The following is a 16,495-nucleotide window of genomic DNA, read 5'->3' as shown; positions in this document are numbered from 1 at the left end:
CTCAGGAGCGGCGGGGCGGCTTCCCCAGACACCTATGGCCCAGCCAAGCCTTCCAGGCTGGGACAGTCACGGGACGAGGCCCAGGTTTTTCCCGGACAGGCTCGCCTCTTGCAGTTCCCGGAGAGAACATTCCGTCACCATGAAGTGGGATTTGCTCAGCTCCCCCGTCCCGGCCCGGGGAAACCCAGCCAAGGACGGGATGGTGTAATGCCCAGACCAGAGCCACAGGTCCACATGCCAGGCCAGGCCCAGAGCCTCCCGGGGGGCCCGGGAGCCCCGCAGCAGACGGGCCCTCCTGAGGGGCTGCTGCTAGGTGGGGCTGCCCCAGAACACGGTTTCACACCGGGCGTTTTTAATGACGTGGTTGCATTTGGTTCCCCTTGTCTCCCTCCCTCTCCTCGCCTCGTGACCCAGAATGCAGGTTGAACTGAGGATACTTTCAGATGAATGCACGCCTTTGAGGTTAAAACTGTTGCCTAATGGTTAAGCACCAGATGGAGGCACCCACAGGCTCAGAAAGGGCTCTGCCTGCTGGCTCTTCCCTCTGGACTCTGAGCAAACCCTGCCGCGGTGAAGAGCAGCTTCCCCTGGTGATCCCCCCCTCCCCCCACCTGGCGCAGAGGCACCTGGACCTTCCTCCCGACAGCCCTGGCATCCTTGCCCTACTTTACAGAGGAAGCGGCGGAGGCCAGAGGTGCTGATTAACTTTGCCCGAGGCCCATTGCTGGCTGGGGCCAAAGCAGGGGTCAGAACTATGGCCTGGCAGCCCCCAGAACCACCTATCCCCACCCCCACCCCATGCCCGTGGCCCCCATGGGTGCAGGTATGTCTGTAGAGCAGGGCTGGATCCCGTTGCCTGGGCCATCCAGGCCTCCCCGGCCAGCACCAGACCCCCAGCTTCCTAGATGCTAGGACTCCTGTGGACTTTCAGACTCACACACCTGTGGGCAGTGACACTCGGCCCCCGGTACGTGTCTGGCCCCTTCCCTGGGGAGTGGACATTTCCCATGCCTGGCCACCTTCCACCTATGAGCTTGGAGCTCTCTGGGGACAGGAGAGCAGGGAGCCAGGGGCGGGGCACAGACTCCCGGGATGGGAGACCCCGACCCAGAGCACACGGGCGTCTGTCTCGGGGAGGCTGGGCAGGAAGGGAACCAACAAGAGAGCACCTTGGGCCCCTGGGAAGGAAGGCAGGCCTGGGGTGGACCCCAGGGGGCTGGCGCAGGGGTTCCTGTCTGGAGGCACCACTTCCCCACCTGCGTGGCCTGCGCCGCCTAGAGGTGTGCAGGGCCATGGGAAGAGCCTGGGGTCAGAAATCCGGCTTCCAGTTCTAGTTTTGCCCCTCTGTCCCTGAGGGGCGCTCTTGGGGGCAATGAAGCCACTGGGCCCCGTGCTCAGCTGAGCTGTTGGAACCTGAGGCAAAGGAGGAGTTAGTAACCATCCGTTATGCCCTTATTTAAGTTTGATATTCTTACATCATGGGCCTTTTTGCATTTTTAAAAAATTTTGTATTGGAACACTTGTCTCGATTCCTGAGTTTTGGTGCCCCATTCAGTGTGTGCCCGGCCCTGCCCGGCCCGAGCTGGCCTCTGCCCGGTGCGCACGTCTCGTTAACTTTATGGGCCGTGTTCACACGGAGACCCGGCCCCCGGATGCCACCCCCGTGCCTTTTTTCCCAGACTCCATTGTTGGCACGGCTTGCCAAGCAGACACACTGGCCGCTTTATGGGGAGAAACCTAATCGGGGCAGCAGTGGGGGGGCGGCCATGGGGGGGTCCCGGCTCCCGGTGGCCCCAAGCCAAGCCCGAGGTGACTGCAGGGTGACACCGTCTGTCTGCCTCGCTCGCTCCAGACATCCGCCTGGCCCTGAAAAGGCCACCTGCCCACTGAGGCCTCCCACACACCTGTCCCCGGCTGGCCTGGCTCCTCCCAGCCCGGGCCTGCCCGGCGCCCTGCCCACAGGCAGACACTGGGGACTGGGGCTGAGCCGGCGGTGGCAGATGGCAGGGCGGCTGCCGACTGCCCGCTCCCCACAGCCCTGCTCAGGGAGCCTCTTCACGCCGCATTGCCTGCTCCTGCCACTGCCCCATCCAGGCTGACTGGAAAGGGTCCCTTTGGAGCTCTCAGACCCCTGCCATCCCGCCGGAAGAAGGGAGGTCTCTGCCGTCCCTCCCTGGGCCGAGACCCGTGGTCGCTTCTAGGACCGTGGGGCAGGAGGGCCAGCAAATCACGTCCCCTGGCACGTGGGATTGGGGCCACTTCCCAGCTCAGAAATGTCTCCACGATCAGGTCACAGACCCAGAAATGTCAGGGCTCCTTCGTCCCCCCAAACCTGGGTTGCTGGCTAAAGGAAGAGCCAGCTTGTGTGGGAGCTGTGCCTTGGTGGATAAAGCCAGAGTTCAGGGGACCCTGCCGGGGGTACGGTATCTGCCGCCTGGTCACCTGGATAGGCTGTGAATGTGTAGCAGCCCGCCTGGCCCTCATAGAGGGAGAAAGTCCCCACCGTCCGTGGGCACCTTCACGGGCACCGCTCACGTCAGCTACATGGCTGCCGTGGGTCTGGGTGTCCAGGCGTGAGGCCTGGAGCCTAGGAGTGCAAGGCCCAGTCCCAGAACCAGGGCAGAGCTAGGATTCGTCTGGGCACCACTGCCCTCCCGATGGGCAGTAAGAGACAGGCACGTGTGTGGGGAGCACAGGGTCTTCATGGCAAGGAGAGGAACAATGGGACGGTCCCTCCTGGCACAGGACAGGCCAGGGCAAGGGCCGAGAGGTGCGGGGAGCAGGGGGCTGGCAGACGGGTGGGGAGGGTGGGGGAGGGCTGCCCAGGGCATTTTCCTGCTCTGGGAGGCTGGAGGGGGACGTGAGAGGAGCCAGGCTGGGCGGGGCACAGAGGCACGGCAGCACAGAGACGTGAGCCCTGGTGATGGACAGTCTGGCCTCTGGAGCGCTGAGGGAGAGGGGCCAGGACAGGACCACCGCAGCCAGATGGGCTAATCTTCCCGTGCCTGTTAGTGGCTGGGAACACTGAGACTCAGTGGTTGGCCCGTGGCAGGGATGGACAGACCCAAGTAGGTCTGGCTCCAAGTCCAGCGTCTCGGGCTCAGCCTGAGGCTCTGCAGCTGGCCAGCAGGCCGGCTGTGTGCTCGTGTTACACCTGTGTCCCTTCCCTTGTGCTGGTCCCGGGAGGGCACCTGGCCGGAATGGGCCGGAGCCAGGTGGGGTTGCAATTCACTGAGTGAGCCCTGGCTGAGGCCTCAGAGACTGGGTCCTGGGTGCCCCTTCCCCGGGGCGTCTGCTCTTGGGACTGTCCCAGGCCTCGCCCCGGGGCAGGAGCGTCAGCCTGTCGGGGGCCTCCGCTGTGAAGTGGGGGGTCTGGCTCCTCCTCCCGGGTCCCTCTAAGTGCCAGGTGCACAGGAGGTGGGCACACGTCCCTTCTCCCCTGGGCGCCCCACCCTCCAGGCCCCAGAGCGTCGGTGTGAGCCTGCTGGGGCGCCGGCCACCCAGCACGGGAACGCCGGCGGCCCTGGCCGTGCAAGGACGAGGCCTGGGTCTTGTTCACCTCTGACCCAGCATCGTCCAGCACAGGCAGCCACAGAGGCCGTTCTCTCCGGGCCTCTGCACAGGGTGTGTCCCCAGGCGAGAGGCCGTGGTGAGACAGGCTGGGCTGAAATGCAGGACCTGAAGCAGGCGGCCAGACGAGTCCAGGAAGGAGGCACGGAGCGGCCGCTGGAGGGGCATAGCTGCGGCTATGCGGCTCTTCCAAACCTGACGCCTGTGACTTTCTTCTAAACCCCAAACAGGTCAAGAAGTGGCACTGAGATGGGAGCTTCTGTCCGAGGCCAGCCTTACTCAATGGTGAGCCGAGCGTTAGGGCGGGGCCGTCCCCGCTCGCGGGGGCACCTCACGGCTGTCCCACTCTTCCCAACCCAGCCAGAGCCCACAGGAGGCCTCGCCCTGGGCCCTCGTGCAGGAGACGGGCCCACCCCTGGCCTCGGTGTGGGTGCACGGCCACTCCTGCTGAACGCCCAGAGGACTGTCACAGGACACAGGACAGCACAGGTGACATCTGCGCTGCACGCCCTTCCCACCATCCTTTCTCTGGGAAGTAGGGAGTCATGGGGGAGTTTGTAGTGGGGAGGGATGTGGTCAGAGCTGTGTCCCACGATGCACTTGTGACCTCAGGCTGAAGGAGCCGTGGTCTGCCGCAGGGTGTCTGCATGGAAGAGGAACGCGGACCCCGCCTCCCCGTGCACTGCGAGGGCCCGTCGCCCCCTTTTCTCCAGCCCTCCGCTGTGATCCTAATACACAGGCCGCTGATATCGACCTGAGACGCACACGGGTGAGTCTGGCCTGGAACAGAAAGGCTGAATGAGGGGAACCAGTCACATCTGCTTCTCCCAGGCTGGGCTGGGGGTCGGGGTGCTTGTGTTGACAGCCAGGGAGGACCGGGTGTGTGTGTGTGTGTGTGTGTGTGTGTGTGTGTGTGTGTGTGTGTGTCAGTCAGTCTCCCCCCTCTCTTTCCCTGCCTCTCCCTACCCCGTGGAGCCCAGCCCGGGGCTGGGCTGGGTCCCTCGTGGAGTCAGCACTGCGGGCTCTGGAGCTGAAGCCCCGGCCCGGGGGAGGGCAGGCAGGTCTGAGTAGTGGCACAAGCGTGGGTTCCAGCCCAGTGTTAACTACGGGCAGCCTGGCAGCCACTCGGATCCCCTGGGAGCAGCTGCTGCAGGGGCCCCGCCTCTCAGTGAGGAGGTCCAGGCCCACGAGGGCAGAAGAGGCGTCGGAGAAGCACGGCAGGGAGGCCGGCCAGGCTTCGCAGCCAGCTCCACTTGCTGGGCTGTCCTGCCCCGTGCCGCCCTCAGCCTGCTAGGGCCAGCGGTCGGAGCCAGGTGGCCCCTGCAGCCTGAGGCCGTTGGGGGTCTCGGGGGCTAAGTTGGGAGCCAGAGCCCGCGCTCAGGGGCCTCCTCAGGGTCACTCCGAGACATTTGGCAGCACCCTGGGCTGGGCGCCGTGTCCCCGGCCTCCCCAGCAATGAGGCTCACGGCAGCCGCTCACCCCACGGGGCAGCTGCACCAGGCTGCCCGTCCACAAACACAGCCAGAAGCTGCCTGCCTGGACCACACATCGTTGCCAGGATGGGGGTGCGTCTAAGGAAGGCCCTTGGTCATCCTCTCCTCGCCCCCCGTCCTAGAGGCTGGCTGGCTCTGCCTGGAGAGTCCTTAGGGACACCCTGGTCCTGTCCACCAGCCAAGGAGTCCAAGTGGAGGCCGGGAGACGGGACCTCGAGGCCCTCTCATGAAGATTTCCTTCTGGGGCCCCAAGGAAAGACAGGGTTGCCAGTGAGCACAGGCCAGCCAGGTCTTGGGGGGCAGGCTGCGTTGGGGTGTTGCTGGCCCAACTCCCAGGTGACTGCACCTCAGTGTCCCGCGCTAGGTGTGGGCCCTGGTGTCCTCTTCACTAGCAGAAGGTTCTGGGACCATTTCGTGCCCCTCAGGGTTCAGGGAGCAGCAGCTGCCCTGTTTATTGGGACTGGGCATGAGGCCCCCTCTGCAGTAGTGGGCGAGGCCACGCCGGGGAGAGCCCGAGGGCAAGCCCTGCCCCCTGCCTGCGACCCATCCGAGCCTCAGCTTCCTCGCTACGAAATGGCATCGGTGATCCTAGCTTCACCAGGCCTGTGAAGACCAAATGGCACAGACCAGCCTTTCCTGGGAGCCAGGTTCCCTTTTGGAAAGTAAGAATATTCTGTAGCCTCTCTTGAGATGGGAAAAGCCCAGGTCACCCTGGATGGTGGGACCAGACCAACCAGAGCCCACGGGGAGGGAGTCCACACCTGTCCAGTGGGTGGAGGTGTGTCTTGGGGCAGCAGGGAGCCAGGGGTGGGCAGTGCTGTCAGAGGTGGGGGCCAGGTGGGCATGCGTAGCCCCTTTTGGACATGGGTTGGCCTCTAACAGATGACAGCCTTCCTCCCAGTGTCACCAGTGCAGGAGAAGTCCCTTGGGGACACCATGGTCACTCCTATCCACTTCTACCCAGATGGGAGTGATCCCATCACCTGTAGCGCTTTTCCAAAAGCCACATCGCACGTTTCCCTCCCTCCCTCTCTTCCCTCTTTCCTTCTCCCTCCCTGGTTGGTGGTTGTCTCCTGTGGGGCTGCTCCCAGGGTATGCGGGCCCTCTACTGACCCGCCTGCCAGTCCCCGTGCCCTCAGCGCCCCAGCACAACCCTGACTCCCATACCCCTTATGCTCTCCTCCTTCCCCCTCCAGGAGATGCCTCTGGGAGCCACGATGTCCCTCCAGGCGCCGAGACTGACGGCCCTTTGGGGTGAGGTAGTAGGTTGTATAGTTTGGGGCTCTGCCCTGCTATGGGATAACTATACAATCTACTGTCTTTCCTGAAGTGGCTGTAATATCGACAGTGGACAGCATCCAGGACCCTGGCTGCTGGAGGGGGGTGCGGTGGGCAGGGTGGGGGGTGGGGACGCAGCCTCAGCAGGGTGGGCGCAGTGGCTGCCGGGTGGTAAGTCTGACAGGCCTAGGTTCCACTTGCTGTGTGACCTGGGGCGGGTCCCTTGACCTCTCTGGGCTTCAGTTTCCTTATTTGTGAAAGGGGGCAGATGAGGGTTGAGCGCAGTACCGTGTGAAGTGTCAAAGGAGGGCAGGGCTCGGAGTCGACCTTTCCCTCTCCCCACGCTGCGCTGAGAGCTGATGGACCCGACGAGCAGTTTGGGCAGCCCACCCCTCCCCCGTCCACATCCCCGTGCCCCACATCAGGCTCTTGGGCGGCCCCCAGCCTGGACTTTGCCCTCAGATGCATCCCTGTGGCCGGCACTGGGCACCGGCAGGAGTAGCCTTGGGCCCGAGGAGGACCAGGCCAGCTAAGGCTTGGCTGGCGTTGCAGTGCAGCACCCCGGGGCAGTCCACGGGGTCGGCCTCGATCAGCACGTCCCCCGAGTCCACAGCCTGCCCAGCTCAGTGTCAGGCCTCTGGTCAGCGGAGGGACAGAGGCCAGGGCTCCCCTCTCCCAGGCAGGGAGTGAGAGGAATGTCCTCGAGCCCACGGCAGCCCTCGTGGGCACGAGCCCGTTCCACCCCCAGCAAGCGCAGGTGGACTGGCCAGCGTGGGGACCAAGGCGCCGTCTGCACGTCCCTCCTCCCCTGCGCCTGCCCAGCCCTCCAGCTCGGCTCTGGTGGCTGCAGACCACCAAGAGGGGCCGGGGCTGGGCCGGGGGCAGCGGCAGGACGGCGGACCCTCCCAAACCCGGGCACCGGCGGGGTGAGGTAGTAGGTTGTGTGGTTTCAGGGCAGTGATGTTACCCCCTCGGAAGATAACTATACAACCTACTGCCTTCCCCGAGGGGCCCAGCGTCGTCCCACGGGAGGGCCGCCCCCGCGCTCTGCAGGGACTCGGCAGATGACTTGGGGGCCTGAGCCCAGGCCAGGCGGGTGGGAGGCCGCCCTATGCACACTCAGATCTCAATAAAAGTTGCTGTCGTGGGAATCTGGAGTCCGCCCCTGTTTGTTCTGGGAGCCCAGGGGCGGGGCGTCTGCCGGCTGCCGTGGGCGGTGTGGGCGTGGCCTCATTGGGGAGCTGCCTCTGGGCCACTGGGGGTCACCGGACCCTAGTCTGCCGCCCCCACAGCCTTCGGGTCTTCCTGATGGATTCAGTCCTGGACCCCGGACCCCTGCGCAGCCTGCACCCCACTCACACCCGCTTTAGCACAGCTGTGGGACCCAGGCCCCAGAGGCGTCACTCGGCCCGCACAGGCCCCCTTGCAGGTGGCGCGGACCCCAGTCAGCAGCTCAGAACACAGTCCAGGGCCCGGTCCCCGAGGCCACCCCAGACCCAGTGCTTGACTGGGGCCCGGAAGTTCCCATCTGCCACGCCCAGCCCCCTTAGGCCAGTGTCCGGGGTAGCCCTTATTTCGGGTGTCCATTCTGGGCTGACTGCCATCCCAAGTGTTCACTCACGTTTCTGTCGGGGGTCTTAGGCTCTCGTGCTGGTAGCTGCTGAAGCCTGTCCCCACAGTCACAGCCTGGGTGTCAGAGGAGACCCGTCCGTGTGTGACCCAGCGCCCAGAGCACCCTCCGGGGGAGGTGCTCCCACGGCTGCGTCCGATCCCCGTCCCTGTGCCCACAGAGCGCAATGAGGTGCCATCTGCCCCAGCTGGAGCGGCCCCCCGTCGCCCCACAAGCCCCTGCAGAAGAGAACTCCAGGCTGGCTCTTGCCAACGACCCGGGGTACACAGAACGGGGCACCACTGCAGCCTCCAAGTGCCCAGCGCCTGAGGGGACAGACAGGGCTCGGACAGGTCCAGGTCCCAGGCAGTGGTCTGGGACGGGGACCTGTGACAGAGGCCAGAGGAGGCTCCTGATCCAGCCAGGGTCCCGGAGGGAGGAGAGGTGGGCTGAGCTGGGCACCCTCTCAGCCCTGAGTGCAGCAGCCTGAAGCTTTGGAGGGACCGTCCTGCCCTCCCACCAGGATGACTGTCCCCAAGCCACTATCTCTGCCCAAGCCCCCACCCATCCCAAGCCTCCTGTCTGGCCCACCCAGCCCGGCATGGCCACGCCTGTGCAGTCCAGCTCCAGCACCCCCTCCCCAACCCGACACCCATCCATGGCCCACCTGGCCTTGAGGAGCTGCTGCTGCACTATGGGTCAGGGGCCACGGGAACCCAGAGCAGGGGTCCCAAGGGGCAGAGAGAGCTTTCTAGAGCAGGGGCCATCTGAGCTGGGTCTTGATGGCTGTGTAGAAGTTTGCAGCTTGCAGTTTGCTGGCTGTGTAAGTCGTAAAGAAGAGGCCTTCACAGTGGAGTGCCCCATCTTCTCCTCCCCCATCATCCTCTGGGACCAAGGCAGGTGACAAACTCAGGCACTGTCTACCTCCCCTTCTTCACCCTGTGGTCAGTCAGCGGCAGAATCTGGCCACTTGTGTCCCCTGGACATCATTTCTGTGCCTCAGGTCTCTCCATCCCCACTCGCACTGCCAGACCTCAGAGCCCCTTGGAGCAGCCCCTCTGCCATTCTTCTGGGCACGAGGGGGCACTGGGCCCCCTTGTGAGCGGACCTGCCCTCACACCTGTGTACACCCTCACCTGGACCCCTCCGTGCCCCTCCTGCTGATCATGGCTCTGCATGCACAGCTCCTCTCCTCTGAATGCCCACAGCTCAGCACTGCCTTGGGCCACGGTAGCCTATGTCTATCTGAGCTGACCGTGACCGTTTATACCCCGAGTTCAGTCTTTCCTCTGGCACTCCAACAGTGCTCGGTCCTGTAATCAGGGCTCGTGTCCCGGTGGGGAGCAGTCCGGACACACAGCAGCCACTGTCATGGTCAGTGCCATGATGGGGGCCACCCAGGGTCTAGAAGAGCCCCGAGGAGTCCTGGACCCAGCTCTGCAGTCAGGGAGTGGCTTCCTGGAGGAGGTGACACCTGGTTCACCCTGTGACCCTCTCCACCTTCCAGCCAACCAACTTCCAGCCTCTCCTCTGCCACCAACTGGCCGACCCTAGAGACCAACAGGACCCCAGATGTGGGCCCGAGGGTCATGGGGGCAGGGTGCTACCCATCATCTGGTCACCAGTGACGTGCGGAAGCAGTTTCATCCCAGAACAAACTGGATGAAGTCAGTATGGTCAAAGCAGCTAATTCGTTTGCGGGGCCCTGCGAGGCGGCAGAAAAGGCCCAGCTTTGGGGGCAGCGGCCTGGGGCAGTTGCTCTACTCACCAAGCCTCTATTTCCCCATCCTACATCGTAGGGGGCTGTTGGATGTCAGGAGATAGCGGTTGAGAGAACTCAGTTGGGGGGCGGAGGGGTGTGTGGGAGGCACTGAGAGGGAAGGCGAGAACAGGAGGGGAGCCCTGGCCCGAGGCTGGGCGCCTGGTGACGCCTGCCGCCTAGCCAGGGAGTGGCTGCTGGCCCAGCTTGGGCCCTGGGTCTGGTCAGCAGGCGAGCAGGGTGGAGAGCAGGCTGGGGGGCCCTGAGGGCTCGGCACCCCCACACTGTGTGCTCCCCAGGCAGGCCAGGACCATGGTCAGAGATGTGGATGAGTCAACTTGAGAGCAGCTCAGCTCAAGGCCATGGGGTGAGCGAGGGACCAAGACCCTGGAGGTGGTCCCTGTCCCCAAGCCTGCAGAAGCCGGGCCCCCTCGGCCCCCTCCCAGCTGAGACGGGCCACCGAGGTGCCGCGGGTGTTCTGCAGGAGAGAGGTCTGCGTGTCCCTGCTTCTCCTGGGAGGTGACTCGAGGAACTTCTGGGGCGTCCAAGGCAGGGCCTTTGATAGGCCGTGGGCCCTTAAGGTCCACAAGGGCCACCTCTGATCTTGGACCCCTGGGGAGGGATGGCAGAGCCACTCCAGCATCTAGACCCTACAGACCGGGGCTGAGCCAGGGCCCGCCTGGCCTCGTGGGCACGGAGTGAGCAGGCCGCCGCCCAGGGCCAGGACTAGGGTGAGGTTGCCAAGGCCCAGCATCTCAGGGGCCCTCAGTCTCAGGGTGGGACAGCATCCACAGCCTGCCCATCAGCACGGTGGGCACAGAGCCAAGACCCACATACGATTAGGGGCCCATGAAGCAGTTTCGCTCCAGTTCCTTTCAAAGTCTGAAGGCAAAATGAAAGCAACAATACTGACTGTATATTATATGTAATATACAACATATGTAGCGAATGTATATAATAATTTGTCCTATATAGCATCCATAATAATGAAACTAGCTTGGATTATATTCGTTTTTGCACCACCGGGTCATAAAACGTGCTTTGTAATCTCTTTTATGGAAGAAGCACCCAGGAAGGCAGAGTGCCCCCAACTCCCACCCCACGAGTCGGCCTGGGCCCCGCCTACGAACGTGGCCACTGTCCTGCCGCCCTGAGAGGCTGAGCGCCTCCTTCAGTTCCGCGTCCTGGGAGCCTCACTGGCCCTGGGCCCAGCCCTGCTCTCATCCCCCTTAGTCCCCCCTTTCCTGGCCAGCCAGCGGGAGGCCTGGGCCACGGCCAGCTGGGCGGCCCCTGCCATCGGACTCTGCGTTTCCCGACAGCGACACCGTGTGGCGGCAGCGGGAAGAGGCGGCCGTGAGCTCGGAGCCGCCACCCCTGCCGGCAGCCAGGGCGGTGGAAGGGGATGACCCCGCCCGGGCCGGAAGCCTCGGGTTCAAGGTCAGCCCAGGGGAGAGGGCCCCAGGAGCGCTCCCTGCTCCTCTGGTGTGCGGGGACTGAACTGCAGACTAATAACCGAGCGGCACTTACCCCGCACCCCCTGCCGGCTCCTCCACGCTCCGGGTGTACCCCTGCCATGGCCCCAGGTGGCACAGCAGGCAACCTCCTGCTCGCTGTCAGCATCTCTGCCCCCCATCAGCGCCCCCTCCTCGTGGCCGCACCCACAGCAAACCTATGAGGACCAGGGCCCCCTGCCAGGGGTTCAGACCCACATCTGTCTCCCCAGGTATCGCCCACTGGCCCGAGGCCAGGCTTTCTGCAGGAAGGGAGATGGTCCCCAAGCTGGGAGGATGGGGCACTGGGGGGTCTGGGAACCCCGAGATGGGGGTGGCCCAGGCAGAGGAGCCCGAAGGGGAAGCTGGGGCCGCAGTGAAGGCCTCAGACACCAGGCGAAGAAGGCCGGGTCTTGCTCTTGTTGCGGCCCGTGGCTGCCTGGCAGACTTCACGCCCATCAGCGTCATTTCACAGAGATGGATCTCCCTGATACTGTCCCTCCTGGATCAGGCAGGGCCTGAGGGGCCAGGGTGGGCTGGGGGCCTGGGGACCCGGGGGCGTCCCCGCGTCAGCAGGGCAGAGGTGCCGAACTCAGCCTGTTTCTCTCTAGAAGGGGAGGGGGCGGCACCAGGTTACACGTGTCAGACCTGGACAGCTGGAGGACTGAGATGGGCCAGGAGGGGAGGGCCTTCAGGCCTGGCCTGCTCAAGGGGCTCCAATCCCACCATAGCCCCAGCTGTTCCAGAGTCTGAGGCTGTCTCCTTCCTTCAGGCTTCCTGCTTGGGGGCCCAACTTCACCGTCCACACTGACAGAAAGTGCCCCTGACCCCAAGGTTCCCGTAGCCTCCTGGGCTGCCTGTTGCAGAGATGGCCCCAGCTGCTGTGTGTCTACATGGCGACCAGGACTCTGTGGAAGGGGTGACTTTTGCAGGGAGGGGAGCAGAGGGCTCTAGCCATTGGTGTAAATAATCTTGAGTCAGCCCCCGCTGGGGCGCCATGTGCCAGGGCGATGTCTCTGGTCCTCAGGGAGGGGCTGCTGTCCTGAGCCCATTTCATAAAGGTGGACATTGAGCCTTGGAGAGACACAGTGGCTCTCCCAAGGCCACAGAGCAGGCCAGAGCAGAGCTGGAATGGCGACCAGTTTGTCTACTCCAGGGTCGATAGCTGTCCTACCACCCCCATGGTGTCTTCCTCCCTGTGGTGGGGGAGGGGAATGGAGGTGCAGAGAAGAGCCGAGTTCTGGAATCCCTTCCCTGTAGCCAAGGAAGCAGGCCAGGCCCAGGGCTCTCCCAGGTGTCTCGGCAGCTGGCCTCGCATGTGAGAGTCCACCCTAACAAGAGCAAAGTGGCTGCCTGTGCACCAGACACCTGGTCCCTCAGAAGGAAGCGACTCTCTGTCCCTGCCCACGTGACCTGGACTCGAAGATGGTGGGGCCAGTTCCTGGCAGGCCTGGACCCCAACCCTCCACCTCCTTCCCAAATCCTGGGTGTCTGGTCCTGCCTCTGGCCAAGCCCCAGGCGGGCAGCGCAGCCCAGCTTGGTGAGCAACGCGTGCTTCCCGCCGTGCTCTCCAGGGATGCAACAGGAAAGGGCAGCCTGTCCTGAAGAAGCCCTCAGCCCCTCCCTGCCCCACCCTCCTTCCCCTCCTCCCCTCGTCACACCCTCCACATAATGAGGCCCCCTCCTCTACATCTCTCCCGGGTCAGCCGAGAGGTCCCTGTGGCTCCGCGTGGGTGTTCTATCCCCGCACGTGCGGCGGGGAGGCCCAAGCAGGTGGCCTGTGCTCTGAGGGCATCATGGTCCAGGCGGCAGCTGGTGGAAAGGAGGTGAAGGCCTGGAGGGGGGAGGAAAGGGGGAGAGAGGACAGGTACCTCGGCAGGGAGGGTTTTGGGGGCAGGGTGGGGGGTGTCCTGGCAGCCCCTGATGGCCAGGCTGAGGAGGGAGGGCAGGAACCACCTGGGGGGAAGGCACGGGGGAGGAAGGGCCCTGGGGCCAGCCTGGGCAGGCAGGGGCCCTCGCGGGAGGAGGAAGTGCCCACAGGAGGGTGCCCAGCAGCACAGCAGAAGGGGGACTGGGTAGGAGCGAGCAGATCCCCCCTTCTCAGTGGCTGGGATGTGCTCAGAGAGGGCGGGGGCAGGGCAAGGGGGGCGTGACAGTTCCAGGAGCGAGGAAGCCCCTGTCTGCTGGGGTCTCCAGGGACCCCAGCACCCGAGGACCCAGCCAGATGGCCCACCGCGCAGAGGGGGTGCAGCCAGCAGGGGCCCCCGTGGGGCTGGGGATGGGGGGAGGTACCCTGCAGGTGGTCTGTGGTCACCCCCAGATGGAGGCACCCCCCAGGGGGGAAGCTGAGGGTGGCACTGGGGAGGCCCCTGCCACCATGGAGGGCGCCCAGGGTGTGGCAGAAGGAACACAGGATCAGGAGACCACCCGGCAGAAGGGTCCCGTCTCAGCCACTCCCCAGCTGTGTGAGCAGGGAGCCCTGGCCCTCTCTGAGCCCGTCTCCTCACCCAGGCTGAGAACTAGAGGACTGGCCCTGGCAGGAACTGCTGGGCCCCGGCAAGGCGGGCAGAGCAGGCAGGTTCCGTGGGACGAGGAGATGCTCGATGGGACGGAACCCCCCACGCCTGGCCTCCCCCAGACGTCCGAGGGGCTCCCCAAACCCTCAGGCCAACAGTGCCCACACTTGTTCCCTGTGTCTCTCTGTTCTCTCTCCTCCAACCCACTTTGCTTTTCTCCACTGAGCTGTCATAACCCTCCAGCCACTGGTCTTTGCAACCAGGGAGAGCCAGGGGGTGTCTCAACCATAGGTGCGCCGGGCGCTGGGCGGGCCTGAGGCCACCTTGCTCCAGATCGGATGCTCTCAGAAAGGGGCGTCGTAATAAACTTTGCGGGCAGAGGGGAGCCTGGAGCTGGCGGGGGCTGTGATTCACCAGGGAAGAAGTGGTCACTCCTGCAGCCGGGAAGGGGGAGGTCTGAACATTTTTGTGGCCTGGAAGAGGTCCACACTGCCGTCTGTGTTCGCTGATTCCCGGCGGGGGTGGGGTGGGGGGGAGGGTGTTGGTGATTTGGGAAGCTGTTCATGTCCACAGGAAGACGGCCAGGCCCAGCTGATGTTCCAGGCTGCTACCAGATACCAGGGCCCCTTTCCTTCTAAGCTCTACCCACCCCCACTCCCATGTTCCTTATCTATCCAGGCGTGGTCCATCCCCCGCCCCAGGAGGCTCTGAGCTCCAGGGACCTGCGTATCTTGTTCCTGCAGTTTCCCCAGAACCTAGCCCAGTGCCTGGTGCAGCGGGTGTTTAATAAATGCCCACTGAAATAACAAATGAATTAGAGTGAACACAGTCTGGTGGGGTGGAGCCAGCGCCACGAGGGAAACTGGCAGGAGAGGTAGTACCTGGGCACCCTAAGGACTCAGGCTGAGGAGGGGACTGGCTGTCCCCTGAAAAGGTCTCAAGATGCTCTTGGACTCTGGATGAATACGTCCAGAGCTGCTGCCCACAGTGTCCTCTTTTGGAGTCACACTGTGGTGAGCCCATTAAAGGCTCTGACAAGGCCTGCAGACAGGAGACAGACCTCTTGGATTTGGTTTAACTCACACTTTCCCAGACAGGCCTGACTACAGCATCCCAGCTGGTCAAGTCACACCAGTGGCCGTCCCACAGAACAGGACATAGCCTGGCAGCTCTGCATTTGCCAGAGGTCCCTCTGGCTGCCATGAGGGGAGAGAGCCCTGAGAGGTGCGGGGGCGGGGAGCGCCCAGGAACCCAGGCCCACTGGGCCCCAGGACAGGGTTTAGAGCTGGGCAGTGAGCCGCGATATTCTGAGAAGCCCCGAGGCAGGACAGGAACAGATGCCCCTGGTGCTTCTGTTCTCAGGGAGGGCAAGGCAGGCAGGTGGCCAAGCCAGCTGGGCCTCAGGACTGGGCAATACCAGTCCCATTCACCTGTGGTCACAAGCTAAGGGGTGTTTCCCCCTCCATCTCAGCCAACAGTGGGCTCTGAGATGGGTGCTGGGGACAGCAGGGTGGGGTCTTGGCTTGGCCGGGGCAGACAGACCGGACCCACTGGCAGGGGCTGCAAAGCCCAGCTGTGACTTGAGTCCCTGCGGGCTGGGCCTGGGTCCCCATGTGCCCTAAGCCACTTAAGCCTGGCCACCCTGCCAGGGGCCCTCAGCACAACCAGAGAGAAATTGGGCACTGGACCGGTGTCAGGAGCCCTGCCTCCCCGAGGGGCCCACAGATCTCCTGGCCCTCCGTGAGCCTCAGTTTCCCCATGGGCCTGAACTCGAAGGTCCGGACCGCTTTCAGCTGTGTGCTCAGGATGGGTCGGCTCTGGTCCAGCCTCTGAGGTGAGGCCCGGGGTGACCACCAGGTGGCGCCCTGCCCCCGACGGAAAGCGCAGCTGTGGCTGGAGAAGGGCGGCCTGTGGAACCCTAGACCCCTCCATCACCCCGCTCGCTGTCACCAGCGGCGGGAGTCCATGAGGCCTGGATGGGGCCCCGCAGTCCCGAGGCCCAGTAGCCTGTGAGGCCAAGAACAAGGGGGGCGGGCGGCGGATGGGCTCCGCATCAGTCGGCCAACACGGCAGGAGGCCCGGCCTCTTCTCCCCTCGCAACTTTCCCCGGGCGGATACGGCCCTCTAGTGGCTATGGGGGAGTGGAGGACAGTCCCCGCCTTTCGGCCACCAGGAGGACTGCTGCCCCTTGCCCCGTCCAGGCACTGGACAGGGGTCCGATTACTGGGCTGGGGTCCGACCCCACGTCTGTCTGCACTCACCCCCCGCTGTGGCACTGGATCACATACTTCTTCCTCTCTGAGCCTCAGTTTCCCCATCTGTAAAACAGAGAAGAACCACCTCTCGCCCTCCCCCCCATCCCATGTGCCAGCCCCTGCAGATGGGGGTATCCCCAGCAGGGCCGCCCTGTGAAGTGGAGGGTGCCGCCTGTCCCAGGCTGCAGAAAGCTGTGTGGTCAAGGCCACGCCCCGCAGGGGCTGGACTGCAGGAGAAGGCCCAGGATGAAAGCCCCAGATGTCCACCACTTGCCGGGCGGCAGGAGGCCCGGGGGCAGGCGTGGGGAGCGGTGGTTTCATCCGATCCCACACAGGAGCTGAGTCCGATTTCCCATCCCTGAGCCCTGGACCAAAAGAGGCCAGCACCATGTCCAGGGTCACACAGTGGTGTCCGCCGGGGACAGGGGCCTCCCTCACTCACCTCTGTGTCATGTGAGCCCAGCCACGGGAGTAGTGGGCAGTAAACACTGACTGGTGTTACTAGCACGGTCACTGCTGAGTGGC

At 64.3% G+C, this 16,495-nt stretch overlaps 1 protein-coding gene across 11 annotated transcripts in view; it reads left to right on the top strand.

Annotated features, from left to right (window-relative positions):
* Positions 1–6,441, top strand: part of LOC112394695 (uncharacterized) — a 39,438-nt gene extending 32,997 nt beyond the window's left edge. For 4 of the 11 annotated variants that reach the window (XM_024737583.1, XM_024737592.1, XM_024737591.1 and 1 more), the window contains 2 exons: positions 3,801–4,059; positions 4,209–6,441. In XM_024737583.1, coding sequence (XP_024593351.1) covers positions 3,801–4,059; positions 4,209–4,328 — 379 coding nt within the window. In that variant the 3' untranslated portion in view covers positions 4,329–6,441. Of the gene's footprint in view, positions 1–3,800; positions 4,060–4,182 lie in introns of all 11 variants that reach the window. The other 7 variants (XR_003002188.1, XM_024737590.1, XM_024737586.1 and 4 more) reach the window with 7 other exon arrangements.
* The last annotated feature ends 10,054 nt before the right edge of the window (positions 6,442–16,495 follow it).

Source organism: Neophocaena asiaeorientalis, unplaced genomic scaffold, assembly GCF_003031525.2.
Source record: "Neophocaena asiaeorientalis asiaeorientalis breed wild unplaced genomic scaffold, Neophocaena_asiaeorientalis_V1.1 scaffold242, whole genome shotgun sequence".
Lineage (NCBI taxonomy): Eukaryota > Metazoa > Chordata > Mammalia > Artiodactyla > Phocoenidae > Neophocaena > Neophocaena asiaeorientalis.
This window is presented reverse-complemented; position numbering and strand designations above follow the sequence as displayed.